This window comes from Patagioenas fasciata, chromosome 1 (assembly GCF_037038585.1).
Source record: "Patagioenas fasciata isolate bPatFas1 chromosome 1, bPatFas1.hap1, whole genome shotgun sequence".
In the NCBI taxonomy this organism is placed as follows: Eukaryota; Metazoa; Chordata; class Aves; order Columbiformes; family Columbidae; genus Patagioenas; species Patagioenas fasciata.
The window spans coordinates 151,130,932-151,149,981 of NC_092520.1; the positions used below are offsets into that span (position 1 = coordinate 151,130,932).

Sequence of the window (19,050 nt, forward strand, 5' to 3'; positions counted from 1 at the left end):
ATACCAACCCAGAAGCAGCCCCAGGCACAAGCTTGCATTTCCTTCCTTTCCACATCAGCAGATACACCCTGGAGTTGAGCACTGTGAAGGTGACTGACAGCCTGCTGTCCCCTCCTCTAGGAAAATAAAGTTGCTCATGACTATTTGTTGTGCTGTATCAAAGGGGGAAATCCAGTTCGATTTGTGCTCTGTGCTACTGCACCCAAAGTGACAAAAGGAAAATGGTCAGATCCTGAGTCACTGGGAAAGCTGCTAATGTAACATCCTTCCTCTCGGTCGGAGAGAAAAGCTGGCACCTCTCTGCTCCACAGGGTCCTTTTTTCCTTCAGTCTTTCCCAGTGTAAGACCAAGGATTCAGTGTGGCTGAGTCTTTGTCTGCCACCAAAGTGATGCTCACAGCAGTGCCCGCTCAGCTGGAGGAGCTGGCCAGCTGGAAGGTTGGCCCCATCCAGCTGCAGTGGGCAGATGTGTGAGGGTGATGGAGACAGGCTCAGGTGGGAGCATGTGTGTCTGCAGAGCACCAGTGTAGGTACCAGTGACAGTGGGGATGTCATGTGTTTGATTCTGTCTGTCTTGAAAGTATGTCAGGGAGGGAGGGTTTACACCTACTTGTGAGCCTGACGAGGGATCCTGCTGGTGCCTCTGAGTGTGTCTGCATGTGTGGGTACCCCTGTGTTCATCAGCTGTGTCTGGGAGTACATGAGGATGACTGAGCAAAACCATCTGGACTGGTATCCATCCCACCTGTTCTATTCAGTGACTGTACTTGTGTGTCTGAATGTGTCTGTGAACACTGCAGGAGGTAAAGAAGAGGAGGAGGTACCTGTGACAGGTATGCAACATGATACAGCAGGTGTGACAAGCCAGGGGCATGTGCATGGGTACATGATGTGAGCTATCAGGGACAGAGAACTGGTGACTTGCAGGCTTTTTTGAAATAATGGAATATTTCCCTGAGTAAGTTGCCCTTGTGTTGTAGCACTATATGTTTTTCTAAGAGTGAGTGTTGTGACTGGTCTGAGGGTTGATGGAAATGGTGAGGGTTTTTTAATGGGAGAGGTAACAGGAGGAGAAAAAAGGAAAGTACAGCATTGCATGTGATCTGATCCACGGTGGCCTCTGGGATACCTAGGTGCTTCAGGAAGTAGCACTCCTATGAAGAAGGTCAGGGGAGGCCCAAAACCATCTTGCTGCATTCCTTCCACTATAAAATGTTGGTCGGGTCTTTTGTGCTTCAGCCTGCTCTGTAGTGGTTTGGTGTATATTTTGCATTTCTGAAAAGTTTTCCAAACTCCAGTAGTAAGTCAGCAGAGGGTTGCAGTTTGGTTGATTCCTAAGTAAGTTTAGGAAGGCCAGAGAGATACCAAAGCATTCAGCTCCCAAGAATACTTGGAGATCTGTGCAGTGATTTCTCCTTTAGTCTTTTTTTATTTCTCAAGTTAAGTAACTCAGGCTTAAACCAGGCGCATGGGGCCTTTCCTTACAGTCATCTTGCTTTTGGTGTCAAGAAGCTTCATATGATTTGTCATGGGCTCCAGCTCCCATTCTTTGGAATATCTGACAGTCTATACTCAAGTCTCCCTCTCACCTTCTCCTGCACTTCTCCCTTTTAACCCACCGCCTCCCTTTCTTCCTTTTCTCCCTTGCTTTCCTCTCCCTCGTCTCCAGCCACACTTAACCTCACGAGTTCATTTTCACCCTCAATCAATGTGTCTGAAGGCAGAGAACCAGTGGCTTAAATCCTGCAGTCCTTGCTCAGGCAGAACTGCCCCCAGGGGCATTTTGCCTGTGCAAGGACTGGAGCGGTCGGGCCCTGCCACACAGCCCTGTACACACACCCCCCCGCCATGGGAGCAAGGATCGGTGGAAGGACGACATACATCTTAGCCCACACCTCAGTTGGGACTGGCATTCATCTCTGTCGCTGCGTCTGTCTGTCTGTCTTTCTGTCTCTGCCTGTCTGGTTCTCTCCGCTTCCATGCCCTTTGCTGCTCAGATTTTGGCCATCAGTTGCCACTGGAAACAAATCTTTGCAATTGCTAGAACTTTCAATTTCATTTACCTAAACCTTCTGGAAGAGGCAGAAAACATCTCCTTCCCTCTCCCCTTCTCTCTCTCTCTCTTTCTCAAATGCCATCTGGGTAGCAGAGGCCTCCAAATTATGTAGCAAAGGGCTGGAGAAGCACAGTGGCTTCTTTTGACATCTTGTGTTGTCATATCCTTACTGCTGCCATCCTAGAAGTTGTATGTAGTCCTGAGCTATCCCTGTGTGTGTGTATATGTATGTATATATGACTCGTTTTCTTTTTTGAAAAAAAATGCTGATAAAATATATGGAGGGGGGCGGATTTGTTTGTGGGGTTTTTTGTTTTTTGGTTTTTGTTTTTTTTGTTTTAAATATCCAGTGGTGTTTTTATCATTAGATAATGGTGGCCTCAGCTTCTATACGTAGGAAACCACGTTGAAGCATGGTTGTGAGCTTTAGCAATGGCAAATGCCAGTTCACCGTGCTTTATTTTTAGTTTGGTGGGCTACTCTGAACTCTTCCTGAAATTAGGCTTAGATCAATTCGAATTTGATCACCTCTTATGCTTAATCAACAATTCTAGGGCATGTTTTTTCTCTGTGTTGGTGAGAAAGAAGTACGGTAAGACTATCCGACCACAACCATGTTTGAACAGCTTTGTTTTGGTTTTATTTACGTATATTTTTGTCAGGAAGACGGGGTCTCTTTTTTTCTCTCTTTTGGCTTAAAGATGATGATATTCTGAATGCATTTCCAGAATTCACAATATGATTTGCCCGTTCAAAGAGGTGATTTTGGTAACTGCACAAATTTTTCTGTAAGGAAAACTATACAAAATATGGGCAAATAGAAAAAATGTATGTTTTGCAGAAAAGAGAATGGTGAATGCAAATGACTCCTTCCTCAGTTTACCTGAGTATTTGAGCTGTTACTGATGACCAGCAATATTAGCACCATAAGAAAAAAGAATGTAGTTTCCATGGGGAAAACTGATTTGAAAGACTCTCCATACTGCTGTTTTGAGGAAATACCCCAATATTGTGGTTTCCACAAAACTACTTGTTATACTTGGCTTCTGACATTATTCCAGGTGCATGGAATAATCAGAATGTATTTTGATGTGGGGATTTAAGAGCAGCATAAAAATCAATTTACCCTACTGGATAAATACAGCCACACACATGCTAGTCAATTAAAATATGAGAAATGGAATATGAAGACTCCAGGAGAACAAATCCTTAAATCCTAATTGTAAAAGCAGCAAAAGGAAAGTTAGATAGCCCTATAGCTGTTAAGACTTGATGCACAAACCTGTCTGGAGTCCTTCTGAATGAAAATGGTTAGAGTTGTCTTCAAAATGCTGAGGCATAATATCTCAATGACTGCACTGAGGAGTGGATCAGGCTTTTAATCAGTGCAGGCTTTCACATACCCAAAACCCTGGTGGGTTTTAAGGCTTTTAGAGAGGGAATCTTGATTTCTTATTTGACTGTGAATTATTTTTACAATAACAATAATAGCTAATAGTAGGAAGACAAAGTACAACAGGCCTTGTCCTGTGTTGGTTAAATGGTAAAGTAAGTGTGTGACACGTACATTTCTGTACAAAGACTTATTTTAAAAGTACACATCCGGATTGTCTGAGCAGTATTTAATTTTCCCTGTCATTTTTCTATCACATCATTAAAAAAAAAAAAAAAAAATCTGGCATCAACATTTGTGATATAATACAGTTATATTTAATTTTCCTTTCAATTCAATATTTTTTTGCACAAAGCTCAAAAGAAAAAATCATATAAAAACATCAGAACTACCCCAAGCTGGTTACATTTTCCATGGGCTTCCTAGCCAGGATAAATCATTCCTTTTGCCTAGTAAAAGTTGCTTTTAACTTTCCCTGAACTCTGTTAGAGATTGTATCTTCATAAGAATCCATAGAAAAAATCTCTGACTCTGAATCCTTAGATAGTCTTTTAATATATTAAAGTTAATTATGATAGCTCCCTAAGCACTGTAAGTTAGATGGTCAGGCGCTTGGGTGAGTTCAAACACAGCTGGTTCTGCCATCTAAGGCAATTCCTTGAAGCAGTGAAAGATGTCTTCTGGCATTTAATTCCTTTTTCTAAGATCTACTTTGCTGAGAATGCCCAAGAATTTTCCTACATCGATGTTCTCCACATGCAGATTGCAGCAATAAAGGCTGCACAGTCTCCCATATTTCACTCACTCAGTTTTATTGTAAAAGCTTCTGTCCTTCATCCAAATTACAAGAGCTTTTAACATTGGTCCTCCAAGACCTCATTCCCTGCACCATCTCTTACTATTATGCATATTTAGAGATCTGCTAATTGGTTCCAGATTGCACTGCCAGTTGCAATGAAAGCAATGTAAGTGACAGAAGAAGGGAAAACACACACAAGTATTTTACTTGTTTTCCTCCTCAACTTTCTCTTCTCTGCCATCTTGTCCTCAGTCACTTTCTCCCAATGTTGCTGAAATCTTTGGTAGCAGAGATCACATCTCCCATTCCCAGGAGCATTAGGGGCAGTTTTAAGCAAGGCAGTAATTAGTTCCCCTCTGCTTACTGTGTCAGTGATTTTTTTCCTGTCTTTCTTCAGCCAAGATACCATCAGTCCAGGGGAAAGGCTGTTCCCCCTTGTGAAGGTTTTTGTGCCAAGTACTCAGCAGCAGTTCAGCATGGTGATGGGTACCATTCTGCAAACTCAAATGCACAGACTAACAGGAACATTTGAGGTTCCCATTAAATAAAGACCTGATTATGGGGGTTTTTTGCTGGTAGGCAAGACGATGCCACCTCCCAGCCAGATCTGTAATCAAAGGTACAAACTAATTTTACTCCTTCTAATACAGTCAATACAGCACCCTCATTTAGCTCCTGCCCCCCTCCCTCTATACTCATAAGAGTTTTTAAAATTTTTCACTAGATAACTGTTTTTAAAATGGCTGGTCTGTTCTTCATGGAGACCATCTGGCACAACATGCCAACAAAATGATTTCTGCTTCATGTATCTTCATAGACATCTGCTAAATGGGACCCATTCCCAGTTGCATCCAGATGACCTAGCTGTAGAGGCTGGTTTGCTGCTTATGGTCAGCTGATTGATAGCCAAAAATGTGGCTCTGGCTCTAATTGCTAGTAAAATTGACAATGTTGCAGAGCAATGGGACATCCCACCTGGTCACATCCCAGTTTTTCTCTCAAAATCCACTTTCAGACTTGGAGATACCAGTCAGTGGTGCTGCCTGCTGAGCCTTGTCTGAGTGACTGGGAGAAAATCTGCTTCACTCAAAGCCAGATCAAGTGACATCTTTTCCTAAGCTGAACAGACATGAAGGCAAAGAGACCTCAGCAGTAAAGAAACACTTGTTAATAGAAAGACACTAAAACAAATTGATATTTAGAGCTAGAGATTTTGAGGCTTAACTGTTTGCTCAGACTTGAACACAGTAAATCACACACAGCGAGTATAACATATCATCCAAACTGCCCTACTGTTTTTTTTTAACCAAAGAATTCATCAAATCAATAACCATTTATTCTTGAAAAGAGGTATAGAACAAAAAAGTGTTGCTTGTTAGCTTTTTAACAGCTAGCTTCAGTCTCCATACGACAACTTCTAACATGCTCTGATAATGCCTGTGTTTGGCATTTCCAATCCCAGAATGTGTCATAGGCTTTATTGTATCCCATATTAACATATAGAAATCCAGTATGACTCTGTAGGCTGTTGTCTTCTAGGAAACATTCTGAATCAAAATTAAATAATTTTGTAACTGGGCAATGAAAAGATACAGCCTGGCAATTAAATACGAACGGTTACAAACCTCAGATGCAAGTGGTTCATCACAAACTCTCTCTTTGGGCTGCTGCTATCTCTGGCTATCCTCTCTTGAGCAGAAATCCATTACTCAAAAGTAACAGGGGCTGCTAGTTCACCTGTATCTACTGTCTCTTGCAATCCACAGTCCTGTTGCATTCGAACAAAGGTAGATTAGGTTTTCAATGTGCAGTTTCTTTGAGCCCTTTCATCAAAGCATAAGATGGCTCATTCATCTTCACCCTCTCCCAGAGCCTTTGGATTTACCAAAGGAAGGGTCCTGGCAACACTGCATGCAGAGTCTTAGAGCTGGCAGCCTGCCTGCCTTCTTCCCTGGAAAAATCTGCTCATGATCTAGTCTCCATCTGGCTCCATCAGTGCCCAGAAGAGTTATTGTACTGAGGAGTGGGTATTTTGCTACAGACCACAGGTCTGTTTCTGACCTTGACATCACCGGTATAATTCCCCATCAGTTATAGAGGAGCCACAAAGATGCTACTGAACCTTCCTTCTGGATTCACATGCTCCTGCCAACCACATCACAGTAAACCCTTCACACTGGGCTCCCAGCAAACCTCTTCACAGATGGGGCCCAGCAAAGCCTGAAGGTCTCCAGCCTCCTTTTGTCCATAGGCAGGTGAGGCTGCCCAGAGAAACCCCAGTAACACCAATACACAGAGCGCAGCAAGTTTCAATCTGTTCTTCATTTTTCCTTCTTGCTTTTCCTTTTTTGACATCATGGAAACGTATCAGCTAGTTAATAAGTAATTAACAAATAGCTGTAGAAGTGCTCAAATGTTCAATGCACTGAAGACAAGCACAGCCACAACAGAAGGAAGATGTCCTTTTGGGAACTTGCTTATTTCTTCAAATCATCAGCCCCAAGGGAGGATGAAGCCAGTGGATCATACTCACCCTCTCAGTACTAATGGAGTATTGCAAGATGTTGGAGACAAGGAAGGTTCCTGCCAACCTATGGCTCAGGAAATTCATCTTAGAGAATTCTGATGCCATTATCCTTTTCAAGACTGGCTGTGGGATGGTACAAGGAATGGATAAAACTACCCCTCATACAGCACACAACAGCATGTCCTTAAAGTAGCCAAGACTGGTATGAATGCTCTGAACAGCCTCTTATTTTTCATTTCAAGATCAAAATCAGTGGCATGGTCTTAGTCTATGAGAACCTTAGGAGGCCAAGACATGTCAGATACCACCTCTCTATTTGCAGCCCACCAGAGAAGCTGTGCTTTCACAACCTGGCTACAGATAAGAAGTCAAAATTATGGATTTTGGGGTGTTTGGGATTGGAGAACCTGGATATGAAAAGAACTTTCATTAGGAAATTTTGAAAAGCAGCCCCACAGATTTCCCTCCCTCCATCTCTCACAAACAATGGGAAAAAAAAAAAAATAGAAGAATGACCAATGTAAGAGAGAACATTAATCTTCCTAAAGGTGTTCAGAAAAAGAAGACTGCGCTTTCCAGCACAGTGCTAAAGACACTGCTGGGTTTGGTGTTTAAAAGCCATAGTAATTTTGCCATAGGAAATAAAATGAGGCACGTTGGACTACTTAGGAACAGCAATGAGGAAAACATTGGCATGGTTGGTAATAGAGTTGAGGAAAGATGGAGACTTGTGAACTCCAAATTTTCACACTTGTTCTCGCTCTGTCTTGCTCAGGAGTCTGGTCTGGTCCCAGGGTCAACCCCCTCAGTCTGCTCTAGGCTGGGAAAGCCTGATTACCTCCTTTAGTAGCACTTGCCCTGACGTGGATCAAGAACTGGGCAAGTGAAAAGGCAAGTTGAATGAAAAAAGTCCACTGTCACACATGGCTTCTGGCAGAGATGTCCAAATCAGCAAAACCTCTCCTCAGCCAATACTCAAATTGGAATATTGTTAAAATCACTCCACCTGTAAAACAAAAGTAAAAGGTCCTGCACACAAGTGGCCTTTCAATATTTATTTGCATGGCTCAGTATATCTCCAGAGCCTTCCTATCCAGATGTTCTAGGGCACTTTTTTTGGCTACTTGTCCCACAAAACACAAATAACAAAACACAGGCAAAGCTGCACCTGCCTCTCTGAGTCAGACCAGTAATTGTACCTGAAAATGAGCAACACATCTCTGATGGTGTTTAATATCTACTTGTTCCTCAGGAGCCAGCCAGGCTTGATTACCATAAGACTTGAACTCATCATTTACCTAGAGCTAATGAGAAGGATTATTAAAACATCCTGAAAATTAAGAATAATTTGCATGGATATACTTTACCAATTGTTCTGCTTTCATGAAAGTTATGGGAAAAAATAGAGCTTTCAGCTGTATAAAAAGTGACTCTCATTAGCTATCCAGTAATTGTCAATCTAGGGTAATCTGCATAACCAAATTAAAGCAATTGACTTTCCTTATATTTACCTTAAGCACTTGGAACCATAAGATTACTGTCTGACAATTTCATGGATATATATATGAAATTAATTAATAAGCTATTCAAATTGGTATGATTTGCATATTTGAAGGTAATTAGAAAAGCAAGTTCTAGAATTTAAAAATCTTAGAATACATAGGAAATGAAGCAAAAAAAATGATAGCTGCAGGACTCATTTGCTTTAAAAGTTACCTTGACCTTATTAACTGTATTCGAAATGGGCTTTTGTTGCATACAGGTATGCTAATATGTCCCCCAGTATCTGAGATCATGTGGAATCTTTGTGAAGTATAAATGCGTATCTATTGCATTTATATGAGCTGGTACTTTATGTCTATTGACCCGCATGAGTTGGTGCAGGCAGAAATGTAATGGCAAACTTCATTGCAGGTGTCACATTTTTCCTAATTCTCCTTATTGCACCAAATGAAAATTTACTTCCCCAGTGCAAGAGATCTCAGTCTCTTCTGCAAAGCTACCTGAGGATTAGGATGTCACATTGCATTGGAACAACTCAAGGTTTTTTCCAGGGAAATCAGCAGGGTGTTCACCATTTGCCCCAGTAAAAGCGGCATCATACACCTTGATTTCGTGTTTTATTGTAAGACTGCACCCTTTTCTAATAGGCACTAAAACCAAACCTCAATTTATTACAATTATCTAAAAAAAAACCTCTGGTGCTTTACCCAAGTTAGGGTCATAGGAAGGCTTGACTATTTGTTTTGCAAAAGCTCCTTGATATGGTAATTTTTTTTCCATTTTTAAATGGAATCAAAATTTTAAATTGCAAAATTTTCAGTAAAAGATTAGTCCAACAGAAAGAATTGAGGAAAAGCAAAATATTTGCTTAAGTAAAACCAGATTAGTCTAGGCTTTATTTTTGTCATAGTTATATAACATTTCTAATTGAAACAAAAAATTAAATTGAAATGTGCGAGAATAAAATGTGAGATTTCAATCTTCCATTTCTTAAACGATTTTTTCAAAATTGACATGTTTCTATGGGACATTTCACTTTCAGCATCAGCATTCTTCTAACGGAAAATATTTTTGTAGAAAAAAAAATCTGACTAGTTTTATTCAAAATATTGCTAGAAATTCTCAAAGAACGGCACACTTGATTGCTTATTTTTTTCCTGCTAGTAATTGGATTTCACCATTGGGTTGTGGGAATTGAGAATTATGCCCTCTGCAAACCAGCAGTATTCTCTGTTAGAGAGACACCAGATACACTTCTGCCTGATTTTGTAATAACTTCACAGACTTTGGTGGCAGGTGGATTATCTCTTGAGCTCTTGTGATTAAAACCACACACAGCAGTGGCAGACAGATGACTGTGGAGGAGGTTGTGGTAACTCCCCAGTGCTCCCCAGGCTATTACCTGCCAGCAGCCAGGTTGATTTGAAACCCTGACTTTTTTTCAGCTCTCCACAAAGACTTGTGTTACTCAGCCAGCCTCGTGAGGTCACTTCAGAATTTTGACACTACAAACACCAGAAAATGTCTAGTGGGTTTTATCATGTTTCCATGGCACTGACAACCTCTAAATCTCTTTTTTTTTTTCTATACCTGGATAAATTCTTGTTCTTCTTCAAGTTATGTCCTTGCAGATCCCATCTCAGTTTGTATGTGACCCACATGTGTGAAAAAAAATCTCCAGAACAGTAGAAGTGTTGGCTTGCACTTGTCCTATTTGTGTCCCTTACATCCAGCCAAGATGGAAGTGGCCAAGCAACTGAAACAGCCCTTCAGTTCTTTCTCACTACCTGTAGCAACAAAAAAATCAGTGTTGCTTGCAAGGTATCCCTTAACGAAAATGCCTTTAACTGCCATCAAAATCTTATATATGTATGGCAAGTTCATTTCCCCAGAATGTGTCTTTCTGCCCTTTATTTTGTGCCCAAGAAAGTCACAGATGCGGTACAGCTAAAGTAGGCAGGACTCTTGAAGGACTTCTAGATAGAAAGAACTTGAGCTGGAAAAGACCAATGTCCTAGAACTGCAAAGGAACTACACAGCACTGTAGCCTGCTCAGGCCAGCTCTACAGAGTGGATTCTCAGAGGCATCCTTTCTGCAATGAGTAGAAAAAAGCAAGAAGTTAACATCTATCATGCATTCCTCATGGAAGAAGGCTAACAGACCAATGGGAAGTTTCCAACAGATACAGCATCTTTATGGTGAACTTTTCATTCTCCAAGTGTCAACAGCAATCAAGGAAACATCTTAGATATCCATCATCAACAGCCAACTGCTGCAAGTGGTCTCCTAAGGGCTTCATCCACAAGCCATATTTTCCTCAGTGGAGAAATGCCATTATAGATTGTCACAAAATGCAAAATAAGCATCTGACCATTTGTTTTCTTGAGAAATATGAAGATATTCTGTCATATTGTGGTGCCAAAGTCTCGAACACAGATTTCCTGTCATGTCTTCAAACCCAGGGCTATGAGACAAAATTAGAAGCCTGCCATTGTACCACTGCATTGACTGAGACAGGTCTGACTAACAAAGCAACCATAACACTGTACATTCAGCTGATTAAATGTTCCCCAGATCAAGCCAGGCCAAAGTTCTCCACAGCATAAAGGTTGGATTCTGTCTCACAAAAAGAGATTCTTCCCTACGAATGGAAGAAGTCTTATTAGAAAGTAAAAAAAACTATCATCAAGAAAGTTTTACCCATCAAATGTCAGGAGAATTCAGTTTGGATTTCCTAGCAAAGACTGGATCATCTGAAAGAGTTGAACTCATCATCTTGAGCATGTCCTGTAGTGTTGAAAAAAATTACTGCCATCAACAGTGCCGGTAATGGGAATGCCACCTGCCTGTACTGCCATCTCAGTGGCAGTCAGGCTTCTACAGCTACTGGAACATGCTTACTCAGCAGTCAAGCAGCCTCTTTGGATATATTTATTAAGTACGTACTGTAGAAACCTAATGGAGCTCCCCGCCAGGCATTTCTAGGTGCTGCTCTTCTGGATAGCCAGTATACAGGGTGTTTCAAAAAGATGGACCCAATTTTAAATCAGGTTGAATTTCAAATCAGGTCCATCTTTTTGAAAGATCCTGTGTAGTTGTAGCAGACTAGCCAAAAACCCCAGGGAACTCAAACCTCTCAACATGGTCCTCCATCTCCAGTGTTCCAGAGGGATGAGGTGGGATTGATATCTCTTCTCAGGATTTTTCTACTGGAACTTTCATTTGAATCTATCTATTAACACATCTTATTTTTTTTCTTCTAAATCTTTATCTATGCAGAAGATATTCTAAGCCATGGATATTTCAAGGGGCTTTGATACTACCATGATGGTGCAAAGTGTTTAGTCGTTTTGCTCATGTTTTTGCTTCCATCTTTACAGCTCTGAAAAGCCAAGTCATCCCTTCTCAGGATTTCAGAATGGATTATGTTATACTATAAACATTATATCATATTGACGGTTACATATTGCCCTTGGAACATAGAAACTGGTTCTCGAGTGCAAATTTTATTGTCTCCTAGCTTTCAAAGCATTTGTGCAGTAGCCAGGATTTGGAAACCCATAAACACGACCTGTTGCAAACTATTTCCTTGACTTGATGGCAAGATCAGACACCAAGTTTGATATGTGAGTCAGTATGGAGGTTCAGGAGACTTTGATTCTCTCTGTACCCATCTGGAGGTTCTTTGCAAATAGCCACCAGAAAGCCTCACTCTCACCTACCCACGTGGAGCACGATTAGCAGGAACACAGTGTTATCAGTTACCTTATTTGGTGCTGTGGTCTCTGAGTTTTTAGGTATCTCTCCATTGAATAAACCTGTCTTCTTTCCAAGAGACCTCCTCACCTGGGATCCAGAATTCATGGTAGGCATAAGCTGTGCCTTTCACTTTTGTGCCTGTAGAGCAGGGGTGTCAAACTCATAGAGCAGTTACATTTATACAGACCTAAAATTACATTTGTCCCTTTGAAGGCAACCACAAGGCTGATGTGGCCCCCCAGTGAAAATAAATTTGACACCCCTGCTGTAGAGGCTTTAAGGATGCACACAGTTTCGCAGCAGCTCAGGTAATGCATCTGTTTAAAATGTTGGTGCCCTAGTAAACATTAAACAGTTAACATGAGATATATGCAGGTAAAAATATTCTGAGGAGCTTTTCAGATGTGCTGTGGGGATCCCTCAGTCTTTAGCCTGTGGAATGTTTACTTTGGCCTCCAGAACATGCTTTTCTGTTTCTTGACCTCTTCTGCTCTTCAGCATTTCTATTACCTTTTTTAATATGGTGACATCAAGATTAAAAAAAAAAAAATAAAATAAAATAAATGGCCCAAGCAGTTTCATTGCTCTCATCTTCACTGAGTGTCTTTACATAGATGCAGCCTGCCTCAGACATTTCTCTTCCCACTCTTAGCATGCATGTTCCCTTCTGTGTCATTCTTAGTACACCCCTGGACTTGGTGGTGGTTTACACTTCAGGTCCCTGTTCTCTATGATGGAAATTGCACAGAGCATCATGTCTTGACTGATCTTGCTGTTATTCTTGTTGCCCTTTCCCATTCAGTAATGTGTGTGCTGCTGTGCCCCACATGTCAAGAGCAGGGTAGAATACTTGAAGTTCCTTTGCAGGTTAGACCACAGGCAGGTAAAACGGAGTACAGCCAAAGCTGCCTTCAGTTAAGTGGGGTAGATTTTCCAAAGGCTTCTTCAAAGACATCAAACTGATGAGGACTTGCTTTTGTACATTGTTCTGAGATTTCTAGAAATAAAATCCTCTCCATTTCAGATGGGAATTAGACACTGGATTTATTTCCAAGTACCTATCACCATGCCTCAATCCCTGTGAACTGATGTGACCACTACATTTTCAGGTGCCGAGTGCTTGTCCTTCTCCTGAAATCAGCATGCCCACATTACTTGCAAGGCTGAAGATTCTCAGAAAATCTAGCAATAGCTCTCAGCTTTATAGTTAGGAATGGCCACATTTAAAAGTCCCAGTAGCAAGTTCTCAGATACTTGTGCTCAGGTCCATATGGTGACTTTTTGGCAGAGGTGAAAATTGGTAGGATTTGGCTACTCGATGAAAGCTCTGTGGATAACAGAAAATGTATTCAGGAACCTGCAGCTGGGGGTTGATTTCCCTTCATATACTCAAGCACAAAATATCATATGCACAAATATATCAGGAACGTCAGCCAGCAGTGCTACAGTTTGTATCAATACAACCTGCAAGCATCAACAGAAACCTTCCCATGCTGCTTTTGAGCTTTTACTGTAGGTAGTGATATAATTTGCCACATATTTGACCCCAACTTAAAACACAGGCCAGTTAGCTCTGGGAATAAAAGAGGAATAAGTCACCCTCTGCTTCATTCTCTTAGCAGTGCCGAAGACAGCCAGAACCTTTGGTTTCTAGTTTTTCAATGTGATGCCAACTCCTCCAAGTTGAGCATCCCACATCAACAGTTCCTTGTATCGTGATATCCTTTTATATAGCTTTTTTGACTCTGTTACATTACTATTATCTGCACTTTCTGATTAAATACTAACAATATCAAATTAAGGTATAATATTCCACAGTAATTTACAAGGCTTCTTCAGCTGGTCAGTCACAGATGAACAAACACTGTCAGCCAGGGAGGATGGTGAATCCTGAAAAGTGCTGAAAATTTTTGGGCTTACTTCAATAAGTTTGAAGAGGCTTTGTACCTTCTACCAGGAATGCAGCAACTAACAGAATAAGGGTCATTCTATTGTTATAAAAGATGATTTGTAAAACTAGAGAGAGGAAGGGAGATGGGACAGAGAAACTCTTTGCTGGAAAGATGTTTGCCCAGCAACACAAAATCAAATTCTATGCCTGGTCTGTATGAAATGTCTCTATGGGCACCACTCCTTTATTTGGTATTCAAGCCAATTTTTGCCTGGATGTGATCTGAAAAGAAAACACAAGAGCAAACATGTCAAAGAGGAGGATAAAAGCAATGAAATCTGACACTGCCAAAACGAAGAGTTAACCCAAAAGGCTATTATATGATTAGGTGTACCTAGGGTTTTTAATTGTTCTCATTTGCCCACATCAACAAATAGGCTGTGCATCAAAACTACATTTTTGATTTAGGTAATACAATGCCAGATTGGTTACTGCAGTGTCCTTGGAGAAAAGGAGCACACTTCAGGAGTCCTCTGTGGCACTAGAGGTGAATTCTGCCATTGGCAGAAGAAGAAATTCATCAGTGTCAGCTTTGCTAATGTAGGCACAGGAAGTAATGACAGACAGGTTTGGCATATGGGACATAAGATAGAAGTTAGGCCTTAAGGATTATGTTACTGTTGAACTGAAGGACTCCCAATAAAGCTGGTTTTATTTGATTTTCAATTCTGCTGCTTACACCTAAGGGTATTTGCAGCCTTGGGTGTTTTTCAGAATTGTTCTCAGTATTGGAAATGGCCCCAGAAGTTAATCAAGCAATGTCAGGCAGAGTGTTTGCAGCAGCTAGGCTTTTCCAGGCATGACCAGGGCTCAGCTCAGCTTGGTCTCCAGTGACACATCCATTGGGTCCCTGGAGCTTTGCCATGAGGTGGGTAAAGGTACAGCAAGCTAACCAGTTTTACCAACCCATTTTCCACAGCTGGTGGTGGGTGTTGTAGGGTTGCCAAGAGCTGATTAGACTGTCCCAACCCATTGTCTTAGCAACAAGGATATTGCCCAGAACTATGTGTAAGGGAATGGGGATATAAAAATAGAAAGTGTTGCTTTAACACTGGGATGTTATGGGTTTACAAATCAGACTGATGCACTAGAAGCTGGCTGGTCCCTGTGCAGACATGGCCTGGATCTGAGCTGACAAGCTAAATCAGCCCCTGTATGGAACTTGACAGTAATCATACAAGAAATCTTTTAACAATATGAGTACCTGCACTGCCTGGATACCAGGATGTCTAAGACTCAGGAGATACTGAGTGCAATTCATATGTGGTGGTAGTGGATACAGCTTACATCAAATTCAATGGGAGTTGTACCTACCTCTGCCATGGCCAGCTTTGATCCTGGGCATCCTAGGGAATAAGCCCAGCCTCTTGTGCATTTCTTTCAAACTCCCTTTTGCCCTCTTCTGCCATTTTGTTGCTCCTGTATTAGCCAAGACCTAGTTTACTAGGGCTCTTGATTGGAGACTTATTACAGCTTATTTCTGTCTGCCTTTCTTTAAAGCCAGCTGAACATACCCAATGTTCTTCCTCTATGGTAAGACAAAAAATACAGACCACCCTCCCAGCTTCTGTGACACTCTTTCTAACACACTCCTTTATTCTCTTCCCCGTGATCACAAGTTCTCTCTCCAAGTCCAGCCTAGTTATTTGTGCATGAAGCTGCCATGTCGTGTATTGGTGTGAGTCTGGTGTTCACATGAGCTGTGAATATGCTGCACATATGTATTTCTTGTGCATCCTGAGCTTTCCTTGGTCAAGTTAACTGTCGTTCTGCCTTCTAATGAATCACCAAGAGAGAACTAGACCTGGTAAGATTTCTTGTTAGCAACAAACTATGTCACTATCAGGATGACACTGAATCAGTTTGCAATGTGACTTTGTGTCCAAGCCTCCATAATGAAAGGGATGGGAACTCTGACTTTCCTCTTCAATGAGGTGATGCTCTGTAACATTACAGTTCTTACCTTGCACACAAAAAAAAGCTGTGCCATGGTGCACAGTGTTCAAAGGCAGTTCCCACGCTACCCCAACAGAGTTGCAGTAACTTCCAGTCTCTCGATTGCCACTTTGCAGAACCTCCTTCCTCGGGCAAGGAGATGCCCTCAAAAAGATGGATGAAAGCCAGGGGAAAGCAAGCAAAGCTACTCAAGCACTGGCTAATCTGTAGCCACCTAGTTGTAAAATGATCATAATCTCCCAAGGCATTACTGAGTGTTTTTGGCTAAGTGGTTTGATGCCAGTAAATTGTAGATTTGCGTCAGAGAGGAGTCTGTTCTATTTTATCCACTGCTTAGATTTTGCCTGCTCCAGGACCCTAGGAGTGCAGGGATAATTTTCTGCCTAGAGCAGCTGCCTCCTCTTAGCAAGGAAAGACAAAAAATGCTAAAACCTTTGTTCAGACCCATGTCTCAGCTTGCTGCCATTCAAAGGGCCAAGTCAACAAGAGCAGCAGCAGGTAGAATAATAAAACACTTTTTTTTTTTTGTCACAACCACAGCAGTACTGCTGTCCAAATAACTTTTACATTTGGACCTCATCTCTCTTTTAGGTGCTGTTGGAGTTTAGCTTCTTACAGAAAGTGTAAGAGAGAGAGGCCATAGGAGTTCTGTAGAATTGGGAGAGGTGTGTGACCTTGTAGTTAGGCCTCTAGGACTGTGGTGCTCAGTATTGAATGCCATGATTTTTGATTTCTTGGAGGCTGTGTTCCCTCTTTCACCTCAGAGCAATTCCCTCTGATTCACTGAAGCCCCCAGTTTGCTGTCCAAGTTAGAAAACTAGAGTGATGTGAGATGCAAGGAGCACTCTGGCTTTTCCTTGACACAGGCTGTTCCCCTAATTTTTTCACCCAGTTACTGCACAGGCAACAAGCGTCAGCCTTTGCTGCAGACTGGAGGAAGCTACCCAAAATATCCACAGGTGATTCGCCACAGATAGACACACTGCAGCTGGGGTGCCATCCTGAACTATTGCACATAGCACTAAGCTTTCTGCACGAGTGGGGTCCACACACAGTAACAAGCAGCCTTGGCCCCTGTGTGTCCCTATGGCTGCACAGCAGGAGCTGGGGCACGGACCCGGCCGGGGGCCAACAGAGCTGAGCTCCAACCTGCTCATCCCGGGTTGGAAACAGGAACACACCCAGTGCACAGGTACATGTCCTCATCTGAACACTTAATCCCAGAAGCGTATACGCTGGCCTTGGGTTTCATCAGGAGCAGACAGACTAGCAACTGCTGTTTTCACTGCCTGGTGACAGGAAATCCAAAGGGTCTGTTCTCTCTTGGTTTACACAGTGGTGAGTAGTTAACAGCAGGGGTGATCTGCACTGTTTCTTCCTCCTAAATGTTGCTCTTTTGGTGGTGTTCAGACTGAAACTGTGGTCTTTGCAGCCTGGGTGGGGACAGAGAGGGGGGGTTTCTGTGCACTTCTTTGCTCCAGGATAGGTCAAGTGGCAGGGTGACAGTGTTATCTCCCCCTGCGACAGGAGGTCACATTCCCACAGTACTGCTAGCAGAAGCCAGCAGCACCGCAGGCTTTGCACAACATTTTAGGGGGGTGATGAACTGGGAAACGTGGCATTTTCTGTGCCTCATCTCCCCTCAAGCTAGGTAGCGGGTCCTCCACTGAGGTGAGCCTGCTGCTGTGGCAGCCCTCAGACAGACATGGCCTTCACACATGTGAACATCAGAGCTGGTTGGAGGCCCAGGGGAAAATGCTTAGGGACAAAGCAGATGCTGTGAGGGAAAAAAAAAAAGAAAAAAGAAAAAAGAAAAAAAAGGCTCAGAAAAGACTATTTTAAAATACTGCACGCTTGAACAGTAGCAGTGAAGCCAAAATAAAATGTTTTTAAAAAAACAAAAGTCAGTGCGCAGGCTGTGGGAAATACAACGGGGTCATGAGAAATGCGAAAGGCCTAAACAGAGAGCAGCAGGAGCGAGGGACCGCGGCCCCATCCCCAGAAGCCTGGCCACAGTGGCGCAGGGACAGCAGGGCTGCCAACAGTGCCGGTGACGCCAGCAGTGGGGAAGGGGCAGCACACACCATGCCCCCACAGGGTTTCTCACCCCAGGGCAGAGCTGGGACCTGCTACTGTTTCTCAGCAGAGCAAGAGGCATGCAGCTGACATCTAGCACCAGATTAACCAGAATTGCTGGCTGAGGCACTTGCTGGGGTAAAACATGCCAGTCAGGTCAGAAGAGAAAGTATCTTTCCCTCCCTCATCCCGAAGCACCGTGTCAAAGGAGAATTGCATCTTTCCACTGTAAGGAGGAGATGCAATGGAGGGGTTTATAGCATAACACATCCCTAATCCCCAAAGGCCCAGGCAACCTGAAGGGAGAGGCTGATGGCCACGAGAGCCCCCATAAAGTAGCCACACCACCATGGGAGAGAGGACAGGCTTGGCCAGTGTTGGCCCCTCCCTGGGCTGCTGGAGCAGTGCAGGCTCAGGGAGTGGTACCAGGACAAGGAACAGTGCAGTGAGCTCTCGGCGTAGCATCCTCTGTGGCCCAGGGCCCCTGTTCCTCCCGTGCTGTTGTAACTCCTGCCTCTGTGCCAATGGCTTCCAGAACGCAGAGGAAAACTCTCGCATCTCAATCACCTTCTTCCGACTCTTCCGCGTGATGCGTCTTGTGAAGCTCCTGAGCCGAGGGGAGGGCATCCGGACGCTGCTTTGGACCTTCATCAAGTCCTTCCAGGTATTCCTCCATTTATATCTAAGACCTAACTCTTTTCTATTTCCCCTTGGTGGCCCCTCAGGGAGGGGTTTCACCCAAGTGTCTGAGCTGAAAGGCTGCTGGTTAGAGCTGTGCGCAGCCATGACACGTGGCACAAATGAGAGTAAATGGGGCTTGCAGAGAATGACTGTCTGGGTACGAGTTTCATCTTTAAAGCATGAGTAATTGCTTGAGACCTTCCTGAACAGCCTTGATAGCTCAGTTCAACTCAATTACTGCCTGTCTGTAACCCTCGAATCTCCTTTTTTTTTTTTTTTCTGTTTTAGCTGTACTTTATATCTGTTGCTTTAAGCGAAATACACAACTATAAGGAAGGCCCGGGTCTCA

General features: G+C 42.8%; 1 protein-coding gene across 34 annotated transcripts in view; it reads left to right on the plus strand.

Annotated features, from left to right (window-relative positions):
* CACNA1C (calcium voltage-gated channel subunit alpha1 C) overlaps window positions 1–19,050 on the plus strand; it is a 488,413-nt gene that overhangs the window by 436,880 nt on the left and 32,483 nt on the right. For 25 of the 34 annotated variants that reach the window (XM_071817770.1, XM_071817650.1, XM_071817786.1 and 22 more), the window contains 2 exons: window positions 15,489–15,521; window positions 18,556–18,684. In XM_071817770.1, the coding sequence (XP_071673871.1) occupies window positions 15,489–15,521; window positions 18,556–18,684 (162 nt within the window). The remainder of the gene's footprint in view (window positions 1–15,488; window positions 15,522–18,555; window positions 18,685–19,050) is intronic. The other 9 variants (XM_071817666.1, XM_071817753.1, XM_071817747.1 and 6 more) reach the window with 1 other exon arrangement.